Genomic DNA, 27718 nt, shown 5'->3' with positions numbered 1-27718 from the left:
GGGAAGAAAAATAAGAGAACTATACTTTATACTTCATAATCATAACAAAGAGTCCCATTTTATGTAACTGCCAATTATACTTTAGAACCTTAATAGGCATTTTAACAAAAGTCTCATGCTATCCTTTTAATAATCTTTTAATGTTTACAGATACTGAATTCCCAAAACATATCCTCTCATCTAACAATTTTGTCAATATCTCTACTGAATGTTTCCCATTAGCTTTCACTGTTATTTCTCATTTTAATTTAAAATATGAACAAAACCAAACTCTGAATTCTATTTCTCCTTTAGCTATACCTCCCTTATGTGTGTAACCTACATGACTGTAAATGTCCTGTGGGAACTATTCATACTTGCTACCTCCAGTTTTATCTACCCTTTCATCTTGAAGCTAACTACACAATTAGGTTTCAACCTACAACAATCCACTGAAACTGCTCCTATTCAAGTTTCCAAATCATTTCTGTATAGAGTCAAAACAGTAAATATTTGGACTTTGTAGGTCATCTGGTATAACACAATATTTGTTTATTTTCATTCTACCCTTTAAAACTGCAAAATATCACCCTTAGCTACAGGCTACTAGAAAGGAGAAGGAAGCGGAGGGAAATGTACACCACAGGTTGTGGTATGGATTTTGATTGCATTTACTAATTTCCCAATCCCAGCAATGTCACCTGAAATGATCAATCTCTAGATCACCTTACTGGACTGTGGTGGTTAGAATAAGAATAGCCTCCATATGCTTATAAATGTGAATGCTTAGTTACCAAGGTATAGTACAAATTAAAGGATTAGGAGGTGAGGCCTTTGTTGGAGTAGATGTGTCCTTGTTGTAGAAAGTGTGCCACTGGAGGTGGGCTCTAAGGTTTCAAGAGTACAAGCCAGGCACAGTTGCACTTTCACTTTGCTGCCTTTGGATCTGAAGGTAGAACTCTTGTCAGCTACCATGTCTGCCTGCTTGCTGCCATGCTCCCTACCATGAGGATAATGGACTAAACCTCTGAAACTGCAAGCAAGCCCCAATTAAATGCTTTCTTTTATAAAAAACTGTCATGGTCACAATGCATCTTTACTGACTAAGTAAGACATGGGTCTAATCGCATTATTTGATATATACTTGGAACAAGCACTTCTTGAAATATAAGATAAAGCTCACATTCTCCTCAGTGTCCAATACCTCACAGCTCAATCCTTTATTCTAGTCTTGAAAGTTCTTCAATTTCTGGCCTGGCAAATTACAAAAGGGCCTCATGGTTCAATCTTGAATTTTTCTCCCAATCTGTTCCCACCCCTTTGTAATCTTACCTGGTCTCAATTACTCTTCTAGCGTATCAAGATAGCCTAAAATTAGACTCTTTCTCAGACTCTATTTTGTCATTTTATTCTCTTCTCATACTTATTCTATCTATACCCAGATGTTGATCACTATCAACTACTACAAAAATAGGCATTTTGCTTATGAAGCCACTGTAAATTAGAAGTGGATTAGGGGGCTGTGCAATTTTTCTTCTTCACTGGTAAATCTGCCAGATTATCTCCATCTGTGAAAATAATATCAAGGAAAGAAAATATATACACATATACTGAATTGAAACATAGCAATGACATTGTAGGAGTATATAATTCATATAAAAATAATTCCTCAAATACTTAATATGCACAAACCAAATAAAGACAAACTATTATATGAGAAGTCAACCAAAGCAGTTAGCCTTTCTATTACCTGAGTGGAGTTAGATAGTTGGTTTTTCCACGGCTCCTCTGTGCTGCTGGTCAGGTTTGTGCGGTTATGAGGTAGAGCGGGAGCGTTTCGCTGCAGGTAAGGCACGTTTCCATTACTTCCACTTCCTGTTACGTGATTATTGCCTATCAAAATAGTGTCTGTACTTCCCAGTGTTCTTGATGTGCTACAGGGAACATGGCCTGCAGAAAACGGTCCATTGGCCAAAGCCTGCCCAGGACAGGCAGGGCGGACTCCAGGCTGAGAGACGCTAGGCATTCTGGTCAGAGCAAGCTGTGACTGCTGGCCAGAGACTGAGTTTGTAGGCAGTGATGAGTCAACTGTTGGCCCATTAGGAACTCCAGTAGGCCGGACCTGTGCAATTCCTGTTTGTCTCATCTGCAGGGAACAAATGAAAAGCAAATAAATAAAATCTATATAGTCCATAAGGGAGAGACTCAGAATGTAAAGATTAATAATCATGGGCTCTGATCTGATCCCAAAATTTTATTTCTTTAGGTTAAAAACCATTAACTTCAAGAAAAAAATACTTATATGCAAGCTACATAGGAAAAGTAGGAATATGTTTCATGTTAAGGATACATCATGTTAGTAATGACAAAAAAAGGCAGCTGAAACCTATGGAAAACTCTGGAATTCATAGTTCTTCAAGGAACATCATATTTTTATTTTAAGATGGGTCTAGTGGTGCAAGCCTGTAATCCCAGCTATTTAGAAGGCTGAGGCAAAAGGATCTAAACTTCAAGGTCAACTGAAGCAGCTTAGTGAGACTTGCCTGTGTGTGTTTGGGGGGAAGAGGGGATAGGGCAGGACACAGGACGGTATTACAGCTTAGCAGTAGTGGTAGCTCACAGAACATGTACAAGGCCCGGGGTTCAACCTTGAGTACATAATAATAATAATAATAATAATAATAATAATAATAATAATAATAATGACAGAAGAAAATCTATAGTATGACAGATCCTCTAAAGATATATTATAAAATAAATGATAAAAATTGAATAAAGAAAAACTAAAGATATATAAAACCTTAATTAGGTTTAGTATATCTTACTAAGTAATAAAGAACATAAATTAAATACCATGGAATTAAATAACAAAAAAATGCTTAAAATTAAATCAATAGCTGTTCTTTTCTTAAAAACTCCATTTCCTAGTATTTTAAGAAACATAGATCACAAAATTCTACCAAATATAAGTAGACATGAGTATGGGTGACTTCTAAAGTAATGCTACAGTCAATAAAGGTACGCAAAATTCTATCAAATTTTAGAGGGAAAATGCTATACACACTTGGTGTTGCTGCATTAAGACAAACTGACTTTCCAGCTGTTCCAGCATTAGTTTCTGGGCTGGGTTTAAATTATTTCTATTTGCACGGAGCTGTTCCAAGTGCTAGGGGAAAAAAAGGGGGAAAATATAATTAAAAACATATCTAAAAAACAAGCTAACAAAACTGTGAAACCTTTATCTGAATTAGAAAAACTCAGAACCACTATCAGGTCAGACACTGATTTTAATCAACAATAATCTAATTTAATCTTAAAGTCTTTTTAAAAGTTTAAGAAATCAAAGTAAGAACTAAGCATTTATCTGAACATGGTTTATTATGATGTGATCTTTGAGTGAGATGGGCACAAAATTTTACTAATAATTTTCAGTGTTCATGTAGAAAACACTTCCAGCTTAAAAGATGATAAAATGCTTCAAAAAACATTACTGGGACAGGAAAAGTTTGAAGACACTGTGAATGTCTAAAAATAGTGATCAACTTAAGTAATAGTATGGTATCTATATAAAGAAATATACCTACTTGTTCATATAACAAGTAGGCTGTTTATAAATTGACCTAAAAGGGTCTATAAAGGACAATAATAGAGGTAGCATCATTTAAGATCCCCCAGTGGATTCCTAAAAATCACAGAAAAATCTAAACTTACAATTTAATGCTTTTTCAGTCCTAATACCATGACATACTGTGGTGATAGTGCATTGGTGTAACAGTAAAACTAGTATGTCTCTTCATTCACAACTTCCTTACCATTGACCTTAGCAACCCCAACATATGATTATTTTGTGTATTTTTTGTTTATTAAATAAAGAACTCTTTACCTGTTCACTTAGAGAAAGCACTGTGTGGCTTCTCTTTGTCATTCTACATGTGTTGGTATCATTATTCTTGTGATTTGTGGTCATTAATACAAGAATCATGATACTAAAACAGTTATTTTGATAAATGAGATGGCTAGTAAGTGATTAAGGACCAATTATCACATAACAGCTTGGACAATGAGATGATTGATGTCACTGGTGGTACAGAATAAGATTCATTATGTAGGAGAATGTTATAATTTAAGAGTTATCACGAGTTTATTTCTGAAATTTTTCATTTACTAATTTTGGACCATAAGGGACTACTTTACATGTACATGTACATTACATGTCCAAGTTATTTGACTTGTGCATACACAACACATCTCTGCAAAAAACAGGTAAGAAACAAGTAATGCCAGAAAACATTCCGGGAGGGGGTACATGTATGAAGAGGTTGTTGGTGAGTCAGAGTAGAAGCTAAAAGAAAACTTTATTCTATATAATCTATATTCATACTTTATGTATATGAATGCATTGCCTGTTCCAAAAGGAGAAACAAACTAGAAAGAAACTGGGAACAAGATTGAATTATCTTCATTATTCTGGTAAATGTATAATCATTTTTTGTTATGTACTGAGTTTCCTGTCATTCAACTTTAAGAATTACTAAAAGTTCACTATTTCTGTTACATAATTTTTCTTTAAAACATATTTTACATACCTGTAATTTCTGTGGTGTCAAACACCATGAATGAGTTTGTTGCTGTACTGGAGGATGTGGCACAGCATGGCCACCACCCCAATTATCAGAAGTATTCTGAGGAAAATTGATAAAAAGAAACATTAAAGAATATTTGGTTATAAGGCAATAGGTTAACATTAATTAATTACTAATTAAGGCCAAATGACTATGAATTAGAATATTTATGCATAAAAAGGTATCATTACATTCATTAAAAACAATTTATATGCACATTAAACTTGATATTCATAAATTTTTTAAATGTTGATTCTGTAAAAAGCCACCCCCCCCCCAAAGCCCACCCCTAAACTATGGCCCAAATGACTAGCCTATATACCACACTATCCACTAGGTTCATTATTAAATATATTTCAATGTTGGAAAAAAAAGTGATGATGAAAAAGTGTGCTGATAGCTTAGCGGCAGGGAAATGGATAAAATGATTTGATGAATGCAAATTTATCCCTACTTTTTTAATAGGATTCTAAGAGTTTGGGATGGGAAAACTCAAACCTTTAATCTTCTGATGTCCACAGATTTAAAGTAAAGGACAGGAAATGTTCAAACTGCATAATTAGACGGCAGTTGGAGCTCCTTTTTTGAAAAACTGGGATTTTCTATTTCTCTAGGACATATACCTTTGTTGGACTAGATGTTCTTTTCCTCTTGGCAGGACTGGACAGGTCATCTACTTGGCTAGGAGGAATCATGTGTAGTGGCAAGGATTGCTGTGAAATTGGTGTTTGACTGAGGCCTAATACAGGTTCAGTATTTGGATGATGAGGTTTACATGCCTAAGAATCACAGAAGGAAGACAAAAATAGGGTGCTATATATTCTTACTTCATTCCTTCAAATTATAAAACTTACAAGCTGTATACTTTTCAAAGTTATGTGGACATCTCCAATTGCAAAAAATTAAAGTCAAAATTCAATGAATCATCATCAATGGAGGAACGTGTACCTTCCTTTGAAAATCTTCTTTTTAAAAATTAAATAAACCACTGCAGCATTATTTTAAGAAATCTTTCAAAGTCATGAAAATGCACAAAGGTTCTAAGTTGGTACCCCCAGATTTCGTCCCGTATCAGAGGGAATTTTATTTTGATCTAGATTCCCTTAGTACTTAAAAGAAAAGGCTATTATTCATTAAAAAAAAAAAAAAAAGCCTTCTATGCTTGCTTAAAATAAGCTTGACTACTACAGATTGAAAAGAACCCTTAAAGCTGGGCACCTGCAGAACATAACCCAACTTCTCACCTGCTGTGCTGTGTTCATGGCACCCTGCCTGGAGGTAAGCTCTGCGGGGATTGGTAGGCTCCACGCCTCCTCAATACTAGGAAGTAATTTAGTTTTATTCTGTAGACTACCTTGTGGAAGGTTACACAACTGAGCCTAGGAAAAATTATGTAAAAAGCAAATTTAACACAAGCCTACTTGAGTAAGAGTAAGTCCACTAAATCTTCCTAAGTGCTAATTGTTTTTAAAAGAAAATAGATTCTAAATTTGGGGCTTTAAAAAGATACTACGTATAAAGAGGGTAACCAGAATGTAAACCTTTGTGAAAATCAAAACATAGCTAGGCTGTTTCCAGGGTTCTCATTAGCTGTCTTCTCATGAAACTTGAAGCAAGAGTGAAAGACATTGTTTGTGTTCTTTTCTTTAAAATGCTATGACAACTTAAAAATGTAAACAGTAAACTGAAAAAAATTGTGCAATTAATATGCATCGAAGTGCAAGAGAGCATTGTTTATCTCATTTAAAATGAAAAGTAAAACAATATTACAAAACTATAGTATGTTTACAAAATATGGAAACAGATTATAGACATCCAAAGACAACTAGACAAAATTTCCAGCCACCCTATTCCTGCCTGAATGTTCTGGGTAAATATGTGGCTTTAAAAATTTGATATTTAAAAATTTTACCTGTAAATATTTAATCCGTGCTGCAAGTGCAGAGGTATTACTACAAAGTTTGCTTCTAGTTGCATTTAAATAGCATTTAATAGCATCCTGAGGCTGGTTGCAGGATTCATAGAGAGTGCCTAGATCCATCCAGGCTGCAGAATGGCCATGGTCCAATTGTACAGCACAAATATAGGCCTGTAAAGCATCCATAGGCTGATTTTGCTGTTGATAGAGCACACTAAAAAGGGAAATTAAGAAAAAATAAGTCAACTAAGAATAATTGGTTAGTGTCATAGCATGATTTTTATTAAAAAGCACATTATGTGATGCAGCCATCTTTACAGACCAATGTTAATTTTAGACAGTCTTACCCTATTGAACACCATGTATCTGCACTTGCTTCTGATTTATCAATTGACTGCCTATAAGATATAAAGGCATCCTGAACTTTCCCAATACTTGAGTAGCACCTGAAAGGGAGAGGGAAGAGGGAAGATAAGAAAATTCCACCAATATCAAAGCAAATTACATTTATTTGTTTAAAAAGGGTTAGTTATCAAAGCAAAATTTTTAAATGTATTATGCTAATATATCTAGGTACATGAGTATATATGCACAAGGACATTGCAATATACACGATAACTAGAAATTCAAAACTGTATTATAGTCTTTCGTAAGCATGCTAAAGTATACTGCATTGATACAGTCTATTAAAATGAGTATAGGCCATATCACTTTAATATTATAATACTGAGAGTTGAGCACAGCCCCTCCACTCTCTCTGCTTTTTTATCTTGACCTCTAGTTTTTCATACAGTCAGAACAGAGTTCAAAATACCAAAACCACATGTTTTCAGTGAGAGCTAATGAATTTCTACTTTTCTTATTTAATAAAAGGCAAATTTTCTTTAATTTATAAAAATACTAATGTAATGGTTTAGTCTCTAAGTATTATAAACAGTATAAATATAGTATACTGTATTTTATGACTAGCAAAGACAATAGTAAGATTCAGGTTCCAATACCTGCCATTTTCTTAGTGAGGATGTACCTAATGGATATACAAGCATCACAGAAATTTTTTTAAAAAAAGAAATTATGTTTGGTGCTAAAGGAAAAAAAAAACAAAGCCCTAGATTCTGTCTCCAAGGAGCTTACAATTTAATTATTTTTCCTTTTCTTTTCTTTTGCCCCCAACCGTGGGTCTTGCTTTGTAGTACTGGTTGAAATAGAACTCACAGAGTTACACCTGCCTCTCTCTGCCTCCCGAGTGCTTCACCACCTCTAAGAAGTTTGCAGTTTAGATGGGGAATGAAGGCACTAAAAATATCACAATGCCATATCAAATCACTAACATAGATAGTTTAAGAAGAGACTACAATCCATGCAGAGTTTGGTGGTGAGATGGAAAGTAAAGAACATGGATATTTATAGATATTATTTAGAGCATAAATTCCTAACTGCAAGTAAAACATAGAAAAAGATAGCTTTCCAGTAAACTAGTATTTGTTTTATTATTTGCTTATGTTGGGAGAACACTGGTTAAGAGTAATCAATAAAAGAAAATGTACATCTGAAAATCTTTACTTGCTTAAAGACTATTTTTATCCCCCTAATTATTCTATAAAAAGTGTATTAATCGTTGGATCAGACACAAAGAATGAGAGGAGATATTTCAAATAGATTTGAACAGTATGGACAAACTCTAATGTATTTGTTTAAAAAAAAAAAAGCAAACACACACACACACACACACACACACACACACACACACACAGAGAGAGAGAGAGAGAGAGAGAGAGAAAGAGAGAGAGAGAGAGAGAGAGAGCGCACATGCACGTACACATACTTTCAGACACCTCTCCACAAAAAAAAAAAAAATCTGTTTTCCTAACAATGGGAGTGATTGTGATAAAAGCACCTTATAAGAATATAAATCTGCCAACAATGTATAGTATAGACTAAAAGGAAAGTTATGTACAGAAAAGAATGATTACATTCACTGTGTGGAACATGTCAAAGCTGAGATGAAAGGAATGGAAGCAGAAAGAGCAAAAGAGAAAAAAAAGCATAAGAGTAGCTAAGACTTCACAACTGACTGATTACATATCCAGTGAGGTGTGGCACTACTTAGTTGTAAAATCTGATTAAACAGTGAAAGGGAGACGCTAGAAGTGTAGCTCAGTAGCAACAGTAGATTGTTTGCCTAGGATACACTAGACCCAGGTCCCCTCACTCCCAAAAGGAGAGGTAAAGGAAAGAGTGGAATATGATTTTTCTTGCAGAAGGAAATGAAGCTGATTTAGAGAATAGGATAAATAAAAGGTGAAGCTATTAGGATGGAAAACCTATGTGAAAATGTTAAAATTTAAAATAGCTCTATAGAAATCTACTTTTGAAATTAATCTATATGAAGAAAAGCTGTAAGAACAGAGGGCATCTAGTAGAGAGGGTAAAAACAGGCCTAAGGAATTACTATCATATAGATTGGACAATATCAAAAATTTTAATGACTAGACAGAAAAGCAAGTTTCACACAGTACCTACAAATTGTGACAAGGTCAGTAATAATGTCAAATTGGGACAAAAGCATAGGGACAAGGACAGAAACACAACCTTTAAAATAGTATTTATTCATAAACATTTCTCATATTAAAAGCAAAACATTAGATGGTAATGACTATAAGAAAGCATCAAAAAAGTTTAAAACAGATCCAGAATATTATGATTAATCTCTGAAATGATCTTGAATCATAAAGCAAGTTAGATTGTGATAACTATCCCTTGTTTGAGAAGTCAGGAAAGTTTAGTGTATATTTGCAAAATAATACATTTCAATGGTCCAGAATATACAACCAGTTGAACTGAAGAAAAAAAAAAAAAAGGAATACTGTTCACCAAAGCTGAAAATTTACCGCATTTTAAAACATCAAGTTTAGGTATGGTTCATTATAAACAAAATTTATAAAACTAGTAATTCAAGTGAAATCACAAAACTGAACACAGGAAGAGAGATCAACTATTTGCAGCCAACTAATTATTTGTTGTAAAGGGTTGGCTGTCATGTACCTTGGAAGATTCTTTGTTATTTTTCAGCAGAATCCCTAATTTCCACCCATGAGGTTCCAGTAGCACTCCAAAAAAGTTTCTCTTGTCCCCTGAGAACCAAAAGTTTAATACAACCCCCTTATAAAAGACCCCACATACTTAAATCATAGAACATGGGAGACACCTGCTGTGGATATCGCTCTCTGTAAATAAAGTTCTGATTGGCCAGTGGTCAGGCAGGAAGTATAGACGGGACAAGAGAGAAGAGAATTCTGGGATATAGAAGGCTGGGGAGAGACACCGCCAGCTGCCGCCGGGAGAAGCAACATGTAAAGACACTGGTAAGCCACACGCCATGTGGCAAAGTATAGACTAACAGAAATGGGTTAATTTAAGATAGAAAAGGTAGATAACAAGCAGCCTGCCACGGCCATACAGTTTATAAACAATGTAAGTTTCTATGTGCTTTCTTGGTTGTGTCTGAGTGACTGTGGGACTGGCGGGTAAGAGAGATTTGTCCTGACTGGGCCAGGCAGGAAAACTCTAGCTACAAATGGCGCCCAACGTGTTGGCAAGAATTTCCACCTAAAACCTGAGAAAAAAGATTCTAAAACAGAGCTAAAAACAGCTTCCTAGTTGTCTCTCTCAAGTTAGCGGCAGCCTGCCGGTTTGAGCTACTGTGGCGGCTTCCTGGCGTGTGTGTCTGACCTGCAGTGTGGCGGGGATGAGGAATCTACAAGCAGCACTTTACTCTGCTGCATGGTGGATTTAGCCTTTGCTAGTTAAGAAAAAAAAGGGGGGGTTTCTGGGCTATGCACTGCTTTAATAGAACTGCTTCTGATAGTTGATGGTACACATGGCTCCAGACACAGAGCTGGTGGTAAACTGAACCACCGCCATGTTGGGAAGTTGAGGTGGGCGGAGCCAGCAGCCACAGTGGCACTTCAGTCTTACAAAGATGGATATTACACAGAGAATCTGGTTTATGTTGTCTTTGGGATTTTTAACTACAAAAAAAGATTTGATCGTAAAAGCTGTTGAGTTAAACAAATATGTAAATTTTAAAGGTAACTTGACTTCAAAATTTGGATATAAGGATATGTTGCTTTGGAAAAGAGTCTCTGCTTTTGTTTCCACAGAAAGCCAGAGGCTGTGGATTTGTTCCAGATTAAGATATATCAGGTTGGATCAGCCAAGACCACCTGAAAGGTCTCCGATGACACCATGGCCCAGATGATCTGACATCCAGAATGGTTTCAAGGCAACTGGCTTAGAGGTTCACCCTAATGGGCTACTCTGTAATCCTAAAATTTTCTTTGTATCCCCATAAGATACAGCGCCCCCCTCCAGCAGGAAGCAGTAAGAAAAACTACGCCCACATTCCCAAAATTATCAAGCTGGCTTTGGAGATGGAATTGGTTCACTCCTTCTCTAAACCCAGACATATTGCTAAAAGAAAAGGTTAAGAGATTCTTGTGTCCCAAATCAGAAGAGCCCTCTGGTATGGGACAGAGAAAAACCAATATTTTTCTTTAAAGCAGGTTGATTATAAATGAGATCTCTTTCTAAAGAAGAAAGGGGGATATGATATAGATATAATAGGATGAAAGGGTAGATTAGGGAACTTACTTCTAAAGAGCAACAACTTGTTTAAAATGTTTTACATTGGTTTAGATTTTAGTCTATTGATACAAACTTAGTTAATTTTGTTATATTGTGTGTATATTTCTACTCTTGTTTAAGGTATTATGTTTATATAGCTCATAATAACTGGTCATCTATGATAATCATACTCATAGCCATGTTAGTTAAGTCTTCTGGGTATACACAGAGATTTTTCAGATAGATAGGTAATCTTCAAATACTTCAAAGACCTTCAGAATATGGCATTTAAAGTATTTTTTAAAATTTAGACTTTCTGGACAGTGAGACATGTCTGCTCCTGGCAACACCGATTTACTTCAGAGAGGAGGATGGGCATTAAAGACACTTCATATGGAGTTTATCTTCACCTTGACAAAAATAGCCATTTGGGCAAGAAACTGTTCTTGCCTGGACTGCTCTATCAACTGGACATACAGGACCCATAAAAAGGTGACCACTGAACTTTGCTTGACAAAATGGTCCTCAGGCTCCTGCTTCACAGAGGAAACTGCCAGACATTCTACAGGACACTGAGAAAAGTGACTGAGAGACTCTATCCCTGTGGGCTGAAGACAAATGCCCCAACATTACAAAGGAACATTAGGTGACTGTCCAGGCTGCCAGCTGTCTCTGTCTACCCTACAAGACTCCCGAAAGTTGCTTGCATCCTTCTCCCCGTTCTCAGGTAATACTATATCCTTCTGAGGTCTTTGATGTGGTTAAAGACTAGATAGTTATAATTTCCTCAGTTATGATAAAAGATACATTAGATATAAAACCTTAGACTCATAAATATAAGATAGATAGGATATCTTCTTTAATATTGTAACTGTAATTCTTGCTTGATAATTGTTTTGTTATATGTAATTGTACTATGTAAAAGTTAAAACCTTCCTTAAAAAGAAAAGAAAAGGGGAAGTGCTGTGGATATCGCTCTCTGTAAATAAAGTTCTGATTGGCCAGTGGTCAGGCAGGAAGTATAGACGGGACAAGAGAGAAGAGAATTCTGGGATATAGAAGGCTGGGGAGAGACACCGCCAGCTGCCGCCGGGAGAAGCAACATGTAAAGACACTGGTAAGCCACACGCCATGTGGCAAAGTATAGACTAACAGAAATGGGTTAATTTAAGATAAAAAAGGTAGATAACAAGCAGCCTGCCACGGCCATACAGTTTATAAACAATGTAAGTTTCTATGTGCTTTCTTGGTTGTGTCTGAGTGACTGTGGGACTGGCGGGTAAGAGAGATTTGTCCTGACTGGGCCAGGCAGGAAAACTCTAGCTACAGACACCAATCTGGCACTGACCTCAAAGCTGGAAGGTGCTATGCATGCTACCAAGGAGAAAAGTAATTATCAACCTCACACAGCTGTGAACTTTGCAAGCTAGACTAATGACTGGCCAAGCAAGATATGACCGTGAGGTGTAACAGTGCTACAAACATACTGAGAATAACCAACTACTTTCTGAATGGACTAAGGCCCACTCTACATGAGCATAGTCATACCCAGCACCATTACTGCAGTTGAGAATCTGTGACTAGACAGGCCATCGGTCCTAGGAAAGAACCTATTATTATTACTCTGCTACTAGGAAAGAACCTATTATTATTACTCTGCTAAATGGACATAGTATTAAACTGATTCTTAATGACTTATTGTTATACCTAGATTACTGCATCTCTCAACCTTCATTAGAGAAACTTCTAATTACAGTAGATGGTGATTAACAGAAACCTACAAGTGGTAAGTGGTCAAAATACAGAGAATAAGAGACTGAACATGCCTAGTCTTAAGACTCAGGGATCATTGCAGGTAGAGTGTCTGTGAAGAGTGTAAAAGGGCCAGAGTTGGTGGATGACTGAATAAAGGGGAGAGTAGGGGGAAATCACCTGATCTGAGAGAGTTGGAAGAGGGGTGAATACGATCAAAACACCTTATAGGAAAATCTCAAAGTGAAAAATAAACAAGAAGGAGAGGAGAAAACTAAAACCTCAAAAGGGGTTTATGTATCATCTACAATTTAAAAAAAAAATTAATATGAATCATCTAAAATTTTACAAAAATTAACTGAGCCCTTACTTAAATTTGAGTCTTTTAGTACCTAGTACACTGATCTTTTCACTACATTATGAACGGCAAAATTGATTAGGATCTATCAAATACATATATAAAGAGCACATCTCAAATAACCCCTGAACAAAATTCCGACAGTCGATGTCTCTTTCCAGCAAATCCAACAAGAACATACTCACTTTCTCAAAGAATGTAAGATTTCAAGTGAAATTGTGACCAAATGCTGGAACTCACCAGGAAAGGCACAAAAGTAGTTCACTAAAACAAGTAATATCTGAAAGGACCTTTTTAAAAACTAGTCATAGTTCAGGTTAAATGAAAAAAATAAAATAGAAATGTCCTCTTAAGAAGACAGGGTTCTGCTATAAGAAAACTACTATATAAATGTACACTAACATTTAAGGTTGTAATTAAAATCTCTTAGTTATAACTATCAATAGCAGAATGTAATTATATGGTTAAATCTCACCTTCCAAGGAAATACCAGGACTGGCCAGAATTTGGATCTGCTTCCAAGGACTTCTGGAGATACTGAATAGCATAACTTTCCTTGGTGGCTTTATCTCCCAGAAGATCCACAGTGTGATGCATCCAACCTTTAAAACATTAACATACATTATATAATAGTTCTATTTTTAAGAATACAAAGCAGAAAATTAACAAAATAACCTTTTCTATCAATGCATTATTGATCTACTTCAGAAAACGCATTCTGATATTTTAGAGCTGCTAATTCTTGAAATAAGAAGTCTTTCTCATAAGAGGGTAATGCCAAAGAGATGAACAGCTTTTCAAATAAATTAAAGAGTTTAAAAATAATTACTTAATACACAATAGATTACAAATTCTAGACAACTTCAATAATCTACCACTAATCAAACATGTCCACTCTAAATGTACACATTATCAATCAAAAATATAAATAACAAGGCTATCTTGGGTACTAATGGTCACTTTCTTATACTGATACAAAGAACATAGAAATATCATATATACTATTCCACATAAATATTAAGTATAAATAATCTTCAAGACATTTTACTGGTCCAGTATTTAATTCCAAGGAATAAATATAAAACTAATGACAGTTCAGATTAACATAATGCATAATTCCACCTCTCTGTCTAAACAAATTCATGCTGCATGTAAAATAAAAACTATAAAGAATTATAAAATACTTAACTTTGAAAAACAGAACTTTATGAAAACTCTATTCAAATGTTAAGAGTACCACAAAATATCTAATAAACTTTTTTAAGAATATGATCAGGGGAATGGAGATGGCTCAGCAATTAAGAGCACTGGATGTTTGTTGTTCAAGAGAACAAAAGTTCAATTCCCAGCTTCTATAATCTAGTTCCAGTGGAGCTGAAGATTGCTGGGGATTTAGGGAATTAGAGGGGGGGGAGGGAGGCTGTTGTGCTTTGGGTGGCCTAGACTAGGCTGGCCTTGAACTCAGAGATCTGTCTGCCTATGCCTCCGAAATGCTAGGATTAAAGGCACATATGCTCAGCCTGATGATGTCTTCTAGCCTTAAAAGGCACCAGGCATGCCCATGGTACACAGACATAATTGCAAGCAAAACCATCATACACATAAAATAAAGAAATTATAAAATTGAAAAAAGAATTTGATAAGTAGTTAATCAAGCAAAAAATACACCATGGAATAATACTATATTCTAAACCTTTGAAATGCATAAGATCAATTTGGTTAAGTTTGCCAATAGACCACATTTCAATTGTAAATCACTCCAATATATAAAATTACTTTTGTTCTTTGTACAATCTACAGCATATGAAACAAACAAGGATCCTTTTTTTCTGACAGTTGCGATTTAACCAAAGATATCTTAAAGGAATTCAGTTACTATGTTTTATCAAAGTTAAAACAAACAAACAAACAAAACATTCTTCCTATCTCTCTCCTTCTATTACTAGTAAAACAAGATGGGGGGTGGGTGGGAGGGAGTGGTGACATGGCTCACCAGGTGAAAGTGTTTGTTGTGCAAGAATGTACAATTAAATTCAATCCCTGGTTACAAAAGAAAAGAAAAAAGAAAATGGACTCCTGAAAGGCATAGGTGTCCTCTAACAGTCACATGACTACCATGGCACCTGTGTGACTGAAAGTGCATTCCTCTTCCCTATAATAAATTTTAAAAACATTTAAAAAGCAGGATCTCTATAAGGAGCTGGTCCAGAAGCAGAAAACAAGTTGCTATAAAGCACACATAATTATACAAAATTATGAGTTTACTTTTATATTCTGAATTTTAACAAACCACTGTCAGAAGTCAGGTGATTTATGACTTAGAATAAAATCACAATATTCTTAAGTTTAAAAGATATATAGCAATAAGATAGATCATATTAACTAATAGGTAAATAACTTAAGGCATCACACTTGTTTTTTCCTACTTAAAAATCCAAAACCTTTTGACTGTACTAGCAACGTATTTAAAATATAAAAATAAAAATCACATTACTCAAACACTACAATTATTAAAAAGTATTTTGATACTCTTATAATTCTTAAAATACAAATGATTTAAGTAAAATTCTAATAGCTAAAATAAAAAGGTTTCCTATGAAGGTGTGGTGATTTGAATGAGACATTTGAATACTTGGTCCCCAGTTTATGACACTGTTTGGGTAGAATGAGGAGGTATGACTTCACTGAAGGAAGTATGTCACTGCGGTGGGCGCTGAGTTTTCAAAAGCTCCCTGTCATCATTCTTAATTAAGAAGTTAATGTGTTTCTCTCTCTGTCTCTGTCTCTCTCTCTCTCTCCCTCCCTCCCTCCCTCTCTCCCCGCCCCCTCCATTTCCAGTTCCTGTTTATGGTTGGAGATATGTGCATTCAGCTGTTCCTGCCAACATTCCTGCCTGCTTCCATGTTTCCCTGCCATGACTTGATAAGATTCTTATCCTTCTGGAGCAGTAGGACCAAAATAAGCCCTTCTTTCTACAAGTTACAAAAGTAACTAATACAGCAAGCAATGTGTTCATTATGTATAGTCAATCACAGTAAATCTGTTCAACTGACTTCAGAACTGCAAAAAAATACCACACCCACACCCACACACCCACACCCCCCCATACACACACACACTCACACAATGTTAGTTAAAAGTTAACAATTGATTCCAGGACAGCCAAGGCTACACAGAGAAACCCTGTCTCAAAAAAAAAAAAAAAAAAAAAAAAAAAAAAACACAACAAAAAAGCAAATGATTTTCCCAAACCCCAAACAAAACTGAAAGGATAACTCCAATACAAAAGACAAAAAAGAAATAATTCAATAATTAGGCAACAAAATTAAGTGTTGGCTAGGGCTTCTTTCTTCTCTTCTTACAGACAGTGACACAAAGACCTACATGGTTTTATTTCCTCATATTTAACGTTAAAATAAGACTGTGCTTATAAAAACTATAGTGTGTTACAAGTTTGTGTAATTTTTAGATAAAATATTTTAGTGATTAATATAGATGAAGCCATGAAAGGAAACTCATCAACTACTGAATGATTGTAGGCAAATCACTTAATTTCACCGAGTATTAAGTACTAATGTAACGTAGCACAAAGGACATACTCCTACCTTTTCACCCAATGGTTAAATAACAGGGAGAATTTTCAGAATTAAAAAAAACCATCTAGCCAAGCAGTTGTGACTTTAATCCCAGCACTCAGGAGACAGAGCCAGGCAGATCTCTGAGTTCCAGGCCAGCCTGGTCTACAGATTGGGTTCCAGGACAACTAGAACTGTTCCACAAAGAAACCCTGTCTTGAAAAACAAAACTCAACCCCCCACAAAAAGGGCCATCTATATTATATCCAAGAATTATACTATATAGATAGACTGTAAGATGGGAAATGCTTGGCAGAGGGGTCATATTTTTACCAACTCTCAAAAATATACAGAAAAACATGTAAGACATATAATTACATACCTAATTGTTGTAAGACAGTTGCTTTTACTTGTGCAGAAATGTTTTCTGTCTGCAAAAGTTGCTCATAAGCGTCTTTTGCAGAATGATACTTCCTCTAAAAAGCAGAAAAAAAATTTAGAGAAAAGTAAAACAAAAATAATCTTTCATATATTAAAAATTATATAATGTTTATTATGCTTTGGCACATTTTAAAAAACTAGCTGAAAGTAAAAAGTGCTGATTCTATTACTGAATGTTTCTTTCTAACATTAGACAGGTTCAGACATGTTCCATTGTTCCTAATGCTAGTAATAGCACCCACTATAACAAAGTATCATTAAAATACGACCTTTTAAGTATTTGCCAACTCCTAATAGCTAAAATCATCTCAACTTATTTAATAATGAAAATCATCTCAATTTTACTTAATAGCATTAATGAAGCCAGAGTATTCTCCTTCCAAGGAGTATAAAATTTGTCTGCTTAGCAACAAGCTTCCAAGCAACTCAATAATGTAGAACACATGCAAAAAAAGAAAAAAATGCTATAAAATCACAGGTACATATGTAATTAAAATCTAAGTTATAAACACACACTTTCCAGAATATAAAATCTTACAAAATATTTATAATATCTGTAATTTCAATATATCACAATTCCCATTATTATATTATAAAAATGCTTACAGTATTTTCATGTTCCATAGGCAAATCTCTAAATGCAACCATTTACCCACAGCACTCTCTGCAAAGTTTCAACATGACCAAAAGCTACTATCACAAGTCATAAAATTTAAAATTACTCCTTCAAAGCAAAAGGAAAAGGCAAAAATCTAAAAAGCTTGCAAACACTGCCTTTAAATTATACTCGGTAGAACAACAGGCTGCATTGGCTTTTATTCTTATTACTACACTACCATTTAACTAACTGAACAAAATAAATCTTAACTATAGGGAGAAAAACAAAACTGGCTATGTGAATCATAGGCAAATTTACCCTACGATCTGACATCTACAAATTAACTACTAAAAATGGTAATATCTAATCTTTCTATCTACAGAATCATTTTAAGTATCATGTGAAATTAATAAATAGCACTGGAAATAACCAAGGAACTATATTATATAACTACACTGTTTCAATGAGGGAGCATTTTAGACAACTGTACATTGAGATTATCAGCACTTATTAACTGAACTTCTATTTATCAGCTCAACTAATTCCTAAGACATTAATCTTGCCTAATCTATGAAAGTTAAGTACACACTTACTGAAGCATAAGAGCCAACCTACTAAATCTAATTCCTTCAGCCAGAAAGTATTTGTTGAACATCTAACCATATAATAGAAATGGCTGAAGCTACAATGTAGCTTGAAGACTAAAGACAGAAAAACAAAATACATCATGCTGTGTATACTGCAAGTATATTTTGGAGAAGAATGTGCAAATGCTTAGAAAACTAGAAAACTGCTCACAAAGACCTTACTAAATCAGTTGACTGGTTTATGCTAAGATAATGGAGACAATGAACTATTTCAATTAATATAATCAGATTTATACCTTATTGTGAACCATCTCAATGTTACTACACACCAAAATTAGAAATACCAAACAATAACATGCTCAAAATATATTTGCATCTTAAAGAGAAACACGAAGTTGGCTTTTTGCCTCATATCACATGCAAGACAATGATAACTGCATTAAAGTGAGTTCACTGAACATGACCAAAACAGCATAAATCACAAATAAGAAGAGACTTGATGAAACAAAGTAACTATAATCCCAGCCTGAGGAGGCTAACCTAGACTGAATTGTGATATCATTTCTCAAAACAATAAAAATTTAAATTAAAAAAAAAAGGTAGAGATATGGTTGAGTGCTTATTATTCTTGAAGAAGACTGGGGTTCCGTATACAGCATCTACATCAGGTGGATCACAACTGCCTATAAGTCCAAGGGCAAGTGTATACATGTGTACATAAACCATGCAGGCAGGCAGACATGCGCATGCATACACACAAATACACATAAATACACACAGACACACACAAAGAGGGCAAAGACAAAAATATCCAACATATCAGAAATTAAAGAAAATGACTAAATAAAAATTAGGTATCTTAAAAAAAAAAGAGCACCTTTGTTTTTGAGGGGAGGGAGTTAGGTCTGGCTTTTTCAAACAATGTTTCCCTGTGTAAGCTCTGGCTGTCCTGAAACTTACTCTGTAGACCAGGCTGGCCTCAAACTCAGAAATCCACCTGCTCTGCCTCTCGAGTGCTGAGATTAAAGGTGTAAACTACCACCGCCTGGCCTTCAATACAAATCTTTAACAGTTGGAGATTAAACAATAAAGCATGTACCTAGGAGATATGTGGTTCTTGCTACAACCTCATATTTATATTACTGTGAGGTGTAATCAAATAGATAGTCTGAGATCATTTATGTCCGTGGTTCTCAAACTTAACTATTTAGCACAATCATTAGAGAAACTATAAACAAGAATTAACAAAAAGGGGATGGTGATATGGCTCAGTGTGGATAAAAGCACAAGCTTCACAAGCCCAGTGACATGAGTTTCATCCATACAAACCCATAAAGGTGAATAGGGAACTGACTACCTACCTACCTACCTACACACACACACACACACACACACACACACACACACACACACACACACACACACAGTGATTGATAAAGAAAATCATTTAAAAACATATTATAATAAGCATCTATAACAGAATGAAGCGTTCTTCACCACAAGAGAAATATTAAATATAATCATTTGAATAACCAAATCAAGTTTAGCAACTGATGAAGCAATACCTTAAGTAAACTTGAGTATAAATACATAACACAGTGCTCAGAATTGCATTAAATTATCGGAATATACTTTCACTAGTGATATAAGTGATATTGTGCATTTCTGTTTGAACTTGGGCAAATTAAAACACTTACCTGAGTTTCATATAAGTGGGCAATGTGAAACTGAACTGCAAAGGATGACAGAAAACAAAACAATCAGTAACAATACAGCAAAGTTAGGGGTAAATTAGGCAAGGATAACAAAACAGAAAATAAGCAAGCACGGCTTACATTACATAGATTTAAGTAACAGGAATATAATTTTACGTGCTTTTAATAAAAAATACACAATCATACTGAAGAACAAACAAACTATATGTAGCCATTATTGGTCATTATAAAATAAAATGTGTTAGTTAGTAGTAGTGTTAATAGCTATAGCAAGTGAGTATATACTTTATAAAGTTCAAAATGGCAACATTTTAAAACTTTTACATTTCAAAACATACTACTTAAAATTGAGTTACAAATCAGATGTATAATACAGTCAATATTTAATAAAACACATTAAAACAAAAAAGCCATCAGATTGTACGTTACATTACACAAAAGCCACACTTATTAGGAAGTTATAGACCATGGTAGTAACACAGAGGGCATGAGTGGTTGATTTAAGTGCTTGAGAGTTGGATTTCATCATTAAACACACAAGCAAACAAGTCAAACCACTTGGGAGGTAAATAGTAAACAGTCCTGGAATTAACACACAAATATTGAAAATAAAAGAATATTTTGGCTTTTATTTCCCCCTCTTCCTCACAGCATATCACCCTTGTACAAAAACAAACCAAGAAGAAAAACTGGTACTTCTTTTCTGTTCCCTGTGTGTGTGCATGTGTCTATCTGGACTTCAAGGACTCTGAGAGTCTCTCAAAATTACATGGAGATAGTTTACACAGATTTGTAAAAACAAGGTTCAAAGCTATCATCAAGTTTTTGGAAAGGCTTGTTATCAATGTAGATTTCTGAAATTATGACTCTGACACTATGGGCAAGGTCGGAAAGGCTGCCTTTTTATTCATCTCTTTGCATGATTTTTGATGCCTATCCTCTCTACCTCAACACCAGGTGAATAATGTCACACAAGCAAAGAAACACATAAACATATAATGAATTTTAAAATAACATTCTGGATGGAAAGTATTATAATACTATATTAAACATCAGACAAGTGAAAATTAAAATATCTTTAGAAAGTATTTAATACTATGTTAAACATCAGGTAACTGAAAATTAAAGCATCTTTAGAAAATGAAAAATACAAAAGTAATAAATAAAAGTGTAAGTTATACAAAAGATATGCAAGGGCTTTTGTCTATTCTTCACTACCTACTACAGTGCACTCTTATAGAGAATTCCAGTCATTTATGTTCTCATTATGTGAGAGAGAGACTATTACAAGAAGAGATGGAAAAATCTATACAGTTTTACACCAGTGTTCTAAAATACTTTTGCCACTAACATTTTTTATTATCTAATAAAAGGTGGTAATTAGACAATCAAAGCAAAACATCAACAGCTAGTTGGTATTCCATTATCATTCTAAACTTCCTCTAGCCTGTCCTACGCCCTTATAAAAAGGATCTCATTATCCCATGAATTATTAAGTCCAATGTTGCCCTTTACCATACATTTAAATTCTTTAAAGTCCTCTTTGAAATAGAGCATAACTTCAAAAACAAAAAAGTTTCACCAAATCGCAACTGAGGTGAATTTTTTAAAAATAATATTGCCATAAAAGGCCATGAAACTAAGTTTATTCAGAAACTAAAATTTTTGAGAAGTAACAAAATTAATATCAGAAAGATACTATTTTATCCCAAGGAAATCTTATAATGAAAAGTCTCACCTCACCATGATCCTGCTTTTCAAATTATAAACTGCAACTTACACTTCTTTCTCCTATAGAAATCATTTTCAAAGCTCACTTTACTTATTTATAACTTTAAATTTTTTGGAGGGAAGGGGTGGTAAGGATGGGCAATGCTCTACCACAGAGCTACTGTGGTGATATATTGTATACCCCAATAAACCTTACTACCTAGGGACAGAGGACAGAGTCAGCCACTAAATTAGACATAGAGGTCAGACAGTGGTGGCACACACACTCGGAAGGCAGAGATCCATCTGGATCTCTGTGAGTTCAAGGTCACACTGGGCTACAACAGAACTAGGTAGTGGTGACACACGCCTTTAATCCCAGAAGTGGCAGGACACAGAAAGGTATATAAAGCGTGAGGAAACAGGAACTTCCTCTTTTTAGGCTGAGGATTTCCTAGAGGCAAGAACTAATGGCTGGCTGTTCTGCTTCTCTGATCTTTCAGCTTTCACCCCAATTATCTGGCACCGAGTTTTCTATTAATAAGATTGTTTAGCAATTCATGTTACAAACTACAACTGCAGCTTGCCCAAGCTGTTAATCCATGTTGTTATATTACAAATTCTGCAACTTCTCACTAATCTAAAATTTTCCATAGGCATTTTCAAACACTGAAACTACTTGTCACTAACATATTTGTTAGTGACTTAGACAGTTGTCTAAGTAGGAGGACAGAATGATTGAGGACCCGAGTGCTGAATCTGTATCCTTCAGCTCAACTCTTTGCTCTCTCTGCACCTTCAGTTTAATAGAACAATGTTTTTCAACTGCTCTCTTTCCACTTCTCCCTTTAAAAGGAAGGAATAGGAAGGAGGAAGAGGAAATGGGACAAGATAAAGGAAAAGAGAACCCAAACAATTTATAGCAAAACAGTTATTTCATGACACACAGATCCATTGAGTAACTTGAAAATTTTCATGTAGTATTACTGTTTCTCTTATATTTCAAGTTTTATTTTTCCAAAAATATTTTTAAAAAATCTAGATCAAATTCAAAAATACTCTTCAATTATCTATTAGTTGCTTTGAAATATACTACATAGACACACTAGAACATACACACTGATAAACATATCAACCCATCAGTTCCTGGAAAGAAATCTATACCAAAGAAAAACAAAAAACAAAAAAAAAAACACTGGATCAAAACACACATCCCAACAGCATTCTTCTTTAATTACTTGGGAAATGTCACCTCAAACTACATCATACATCATACACAAAGTATTTCAAATAATTTTAACACCACATAGCACAGTGAACTCCTACATAAATCTTTGCATATTCACTAAGTGATTGGCAAACACTGTTTGTAATTCATCTAAGTCATTTACAATATAATTGATACGTTATTTTTTTTTAAATCAACTTTGTTCATCAGTCCACTTCACTACCTATCTGTTTCAGACAGACTGGTGACAATATTTAATCTCACAATTCCATATATACAAGTAGCCATAACAAAATAGTTACACTCAATAATTCTAGAAGAAATAAACTGCATAGAATTTGTTAATATGATTGTAAATATTATCATCATTTATAACAAACTGATCTGAACACACATATGAAAAGGTACTTAATACTTACTTTCAGTATTGGACAAAGTGCAGGGATTACAGTCAACCAAAGCTAACTGAAAATGCTGCAAACAACAGGAAAGCAAGAAAGTCAATGCATTAAAAATTTAGTCATATGAATGGATCTTAAAATATTTTTCAGGTATGTCAGATCTAACAAAGATTTGAAACTATGTTCCACAATAGAATATACTAACAAGTGAATGAGAATTACTTTGGACATTCACTGCTGACAACTGATGTATATTTACTGCTGGGTTACTGTCTTGAAGCAGGTGAGAGTAGAAAATTTGAAGACTCAATCTTATCAAGTTATCCTATGTATGTTTTTATTTATGAAAAAACTTTAGTTTGTTTTTTTTTTTTGGTTTTCGAGACAGGGTTTCTCTGTGTAGTTTTGGTGCCTATCCTGGATCTCACTCTGTAGACCAGGCTGGCCTCAAACTCTGCCTGCTGCTGCTTTTGAAATATTGAAGTAAATAGGAAGTATTATAAAGCAGTTTAAATACAATGTATTATTTTTATGAATTTAGTTCTTGAAAAAATTCTGGGGATCAAACATAGGGTCTCCTGAGTGTCAGATAAGCACCCATCTCCAGCTCTGTGCCATAATTTTTAAGAATGTTAAGTCAAATTCCAATAGTATTGTCTAGCCACTTTTTATCTCAGTGAAAAAACTTTTGAAAGCGAAAATTTCATTATGAAAACTGTCATGAAGAGTAAAACTATCTGCCTTCAGCGACTCTTAAGTAGTCATTGTACTTAAGTACCTTATAATTAGCCTGTATTTATCTATGATATAGTTTTCCTTTTAGAATGGATATACGTAATTTGCTTAATTTCTCATAATTTGCTTAATATTAAACTTACTACAAGCATACATAAAAAATACATGTTAACATCAGCATTTATCATACATTTTTTTAAATGCAAGAACACTTGGTGACATGCCTAGTTTAGCAACATTAAATTGAGCATATAAACAAGGAAAGCAAGCATTATAGAGTTGGTATAAATTTTAAGTTAAATAAAAAAGATAATAAAATCTCTTTAATACTCTGAAAAAATATCGCACAAATATATATATATATATATATACATACACACATTTTTTCTAATTTTCCAGGCTACCACAAAACTTCTGAAAGTAATAAGCAATCATAGTACAAACCATTTTTTAAATCAACTTTAATAAACTTACTTCTATTTGTTAATTGAATTATCTAAAAATAATCAATATTCATGATGGCAATTTCTAGATGTAAGCTCTAAGAGAACTAACTTTCATCAAGAGAAATACTATCCCCAAGTATTAAGTATGTCAACATGAAAGCAACAAAAGTGCACTTGATGAGTTTGAACCGTCAAATAATAAGAATAAACTGTCAGTTACCTAATATTATATGGAAAGGGAAGTTAGAAGAGTACCATTTGATAAGAAAAGAGTAGCTTCACATGGGCAATCACAAAAGTCTGTTACATATATGCAAAAGCAAGCTAGCCTCTGCCTTTGTAGCTTTCTTAAACCTTAAAAGGCTTATAGTAACTTCTGAATGGCTAAACTAAAATAGAACTATAAGCACTAAATGTGTGATCTACTTACTTAATTAATATTTATTGAAAGCCTCCAATGCCCTATGAACATATACACACTATGAGCACAGTGGTCAACAAAAACAAAGGTGAAAAATTATATACCACACTTGACTGAATTAAAAAAAAAAAAAGCTCACCATTTGATACTTCAAAGATTGCTTGCCCTTTCCTTTGGTCTACTAAACAGATTTTATGTCTTCAAACATCCCTTTAGTATGCCAGCACAGCAATAGAAAACAGCCTATTTTAAGATACATGAGTAGCATGAGAGTAAAGCAGGCTTTCCTCTAGACAGAAAGAGAAGCAGAACAATCATACTTTCAGTCTGTACTCTATTTCTAAATCTCATCTAGCCTGTAAATAGAAATTCATATATGACAGAAGACAGCCCTTTCCTAACTGAGGCAGCAAAGGCAACAACTGAACTAAAAGGAAACGGCCTCGAAAAGATCAGAGATTTTTACTGATTTCACCAACGTGCTGAAAGGAAGATCATCTAATCAGCATTCGAGATCCAACATAGAAATCTGGCATGAATCATTTTGGTCACATATTTATATAATTATCAAAAGTATTAAATGCAGTCACCAAATCACTGTTTCAAACCTACAAACATTTCCAAAGAGAAAAGATGGAGGAAAATTACTGATCAAAAACTATCTTCAAACCATCTTACAAAATAATTACTGTTTATAATGAATTTATTAATAAGGGGCTGGAGAGATGTTTTAGCACTTAAAATGTACTTGCTGTTCTTGAAGAGGACCTACATTCAGTTGGTAGTACCTACAATACATTGTGACTCACAGGCATCTGTGATTCCAGTTTCAAGGCATCCAATGGCAATTTGCTGGCCTTCTCAGGCACTGAACACATGTAATATATATACATACTTGCAGGCAAAACACTCATATACATAAAATAAAAATATAGATAAAAATTTTAAAAGGCATACAAAATCATCCTATATAAAGGAAAACACTGACATATCTTTTGGTGTACTAAGGAGTATGAGGAGTTTGGGTGTAGGGATAACATGATTTTATAGCTTTAAGTACAATATCTGAACATAATATAATATATATACATATATATATAATGTACATATAGGATACACACACACACATACACCTATTAACATATGAACCACAGACACAACTGGGAAACATCTGTACCTCACACCAAAATACTGCGGTGCTAAATCTGACTTCAGTTGTATAGAACAGCCATTATTAGAAGAGGTTTCTTCAGTCAAAAGAACTATATACAAACACAAAGACCAAATATTGTCTCCAAAAAAAAAAAAAAAAAAAAAAATGGTTTCTAAGCAAAAAGGTTTATCTAAGACGTGCCTTTAATATTACAGTGATTTTCTTTTCTTCATACACTTTTATGCAGTTTGAAACATTGCAAATTCTGTTGGCATTTATGAGTATTTGGGCCTGGTGCCTACAGACGTCAGCAGAGGGCATCAAATCCTTAGGTAGGTGGGAGTGAGGGGGGACACTACTGAAATTATACACAGTTGTGAGCTACCACGTGAATGCTAGGAATTGAATTGAAGTCCAAAGGAAGAGCAAGCAGTGCTCTTAACTGCTGAGCAAGCCATCTCTCCAGGCCCTTAATATCTTTATAACCAACATCAACTTTGGTTTTAAAAGGCTTTGCCTTTCTCAGTATTTCACAAAATTATGTTACAAATATGTCATTTGCTCCACATGGCCTATGGAACTTGATTTCTAATTGAAAGCTGAAATCTATATTCCCATAACATAAAATGGATTTTTTAAATTTCTCTTTAAAGTGCTTCATTCCTAGCTTTAGAGTTTGTCTATTCACAATCCTATGGAAAAGGGATGAACTTTTCCTATTTACTTGAAAATTATTTAGAACAATATTTGGATTCTAAGCCCAACCCAGAATGTTTTGATTAAACAAGAGTTGGAGGTACCACTATTCAAGCCAGAAAACAAATGTCACCATTCTGAGGTTTTTATGTTGTTTGCTTGTCCCTAGAAACCATTATTTCAGAATATATAAACAAGGTGGGTCCATAGCCAAAACTGGTATCTGAATTCAATGAAGACAGATACAGTCTTTAAAGAGTTACATGTTAGCGCTGGACAAGGTGGTATACACCTTTAATCCCAGCACTTGAGAGGCTGAGGCAGGTGGATCTGTGTGAGTTCCAGGACAGCCAAGTCTACAGAGAGAAACCCGGGAGTGGGTTCCATGTTAGCAACAGGCTATTATCAGCTTTTACTCTATACTAGGGACTCTCCTATAGCTACAGTAATAACTACAATGCTCACTAAAGTTAGTGTGCAACAAGGTTTTTGTTTTGTTTCAATTTCAACTTCTTAAGGGAATACAGAGAACAGATCTAACAGGGCCTGGCAACTCTCCCCTCCCCAGACAATTAACATAAGAAAAGAAATACTTCAGGCTGAAGAACTGAAGAACTTATATTATTTGTAGGACCTTAAAAACAGGGCTTTATGTATTACCCAAGAGAAGGAAAGGTATGCCAGATAGTGTTGCAAATCAAAGGAATTTTTTCTTTTCATTGTTATAGTCATTCTAAAAGTATAATTTAAAAAAATT

The 27718-nt window shown here is 34.5% G+C and overlaps 1 protein-coding gene across 8 annotated transcripts in view; it reads right to left on the bottom strand.

The window, feature by feature from the left end:
* The window catches only part of Kdm6a (lysine demethylase 6A), a 145545-nt gene that overhangs the window by 35263 nt on the left and 82564 nt on the right, over positions 1-27718 (bottom strand). For 2 of the 8 annotated variants that reach the window (XM_036174101.1, XM_036174097.1), the window contains exons 7-16: positions 23529-23583; positions 20154-20188; positions 17213-17306; positions 13731-13857; positions 6867-6965; positions 6514-6733; positions 5846-5980; positions 4566-4661; positions 3044-3145; positions 1730-2125 (exon numbers count right to left, since the gene is read on the bottom strand). In XM_036174101.1, coding sequence (XP_036029994.1) covers positions 1730-2125; positions 3044-3145; positions 4566-4661; positions 5846-5980; positions 6514-6733; positions 6867-6965; positions 13731-13857; positions 17213-17306; positions 20154-20188; positions 23529-23583 — 1359 coding nt within the window. Of the gene's footprint in view, positions 1-1729; positions 2126-3043; positions 3146-4565; positions 4662-5224; positions 5381-5845; positions 5981-6513; positions 6734-6866; positions 6966-13730; positions 13858-17212; positions 17307-20153; positions 20189-23528; positions 23584-27718 lie in introns of all 8 variants that reach the window. The other 6 variants (XM_036174094.1, XM_036174095.1, XM_036174096.1 and 3 more) reach the window with 6 other exon arrangements.

Source organism: Onychomys torridus, chromosome X (genome assembly GCF_903995425.1).
Source record: "Onychomys torridus chromosome X, mOncTor1.1, whole genome shotgun sequence".
NCBI lineage: Eukaryota > Metazoa > Chordata > Mammalia > Rodentia > Cricetidae > Onychomys > Onychomys torridus.
The sequence above is the reverse complement of the archived record's forward strand: the minus strand, read 5'-3'. Positions and strand labels throughout refer to the sequence as shown.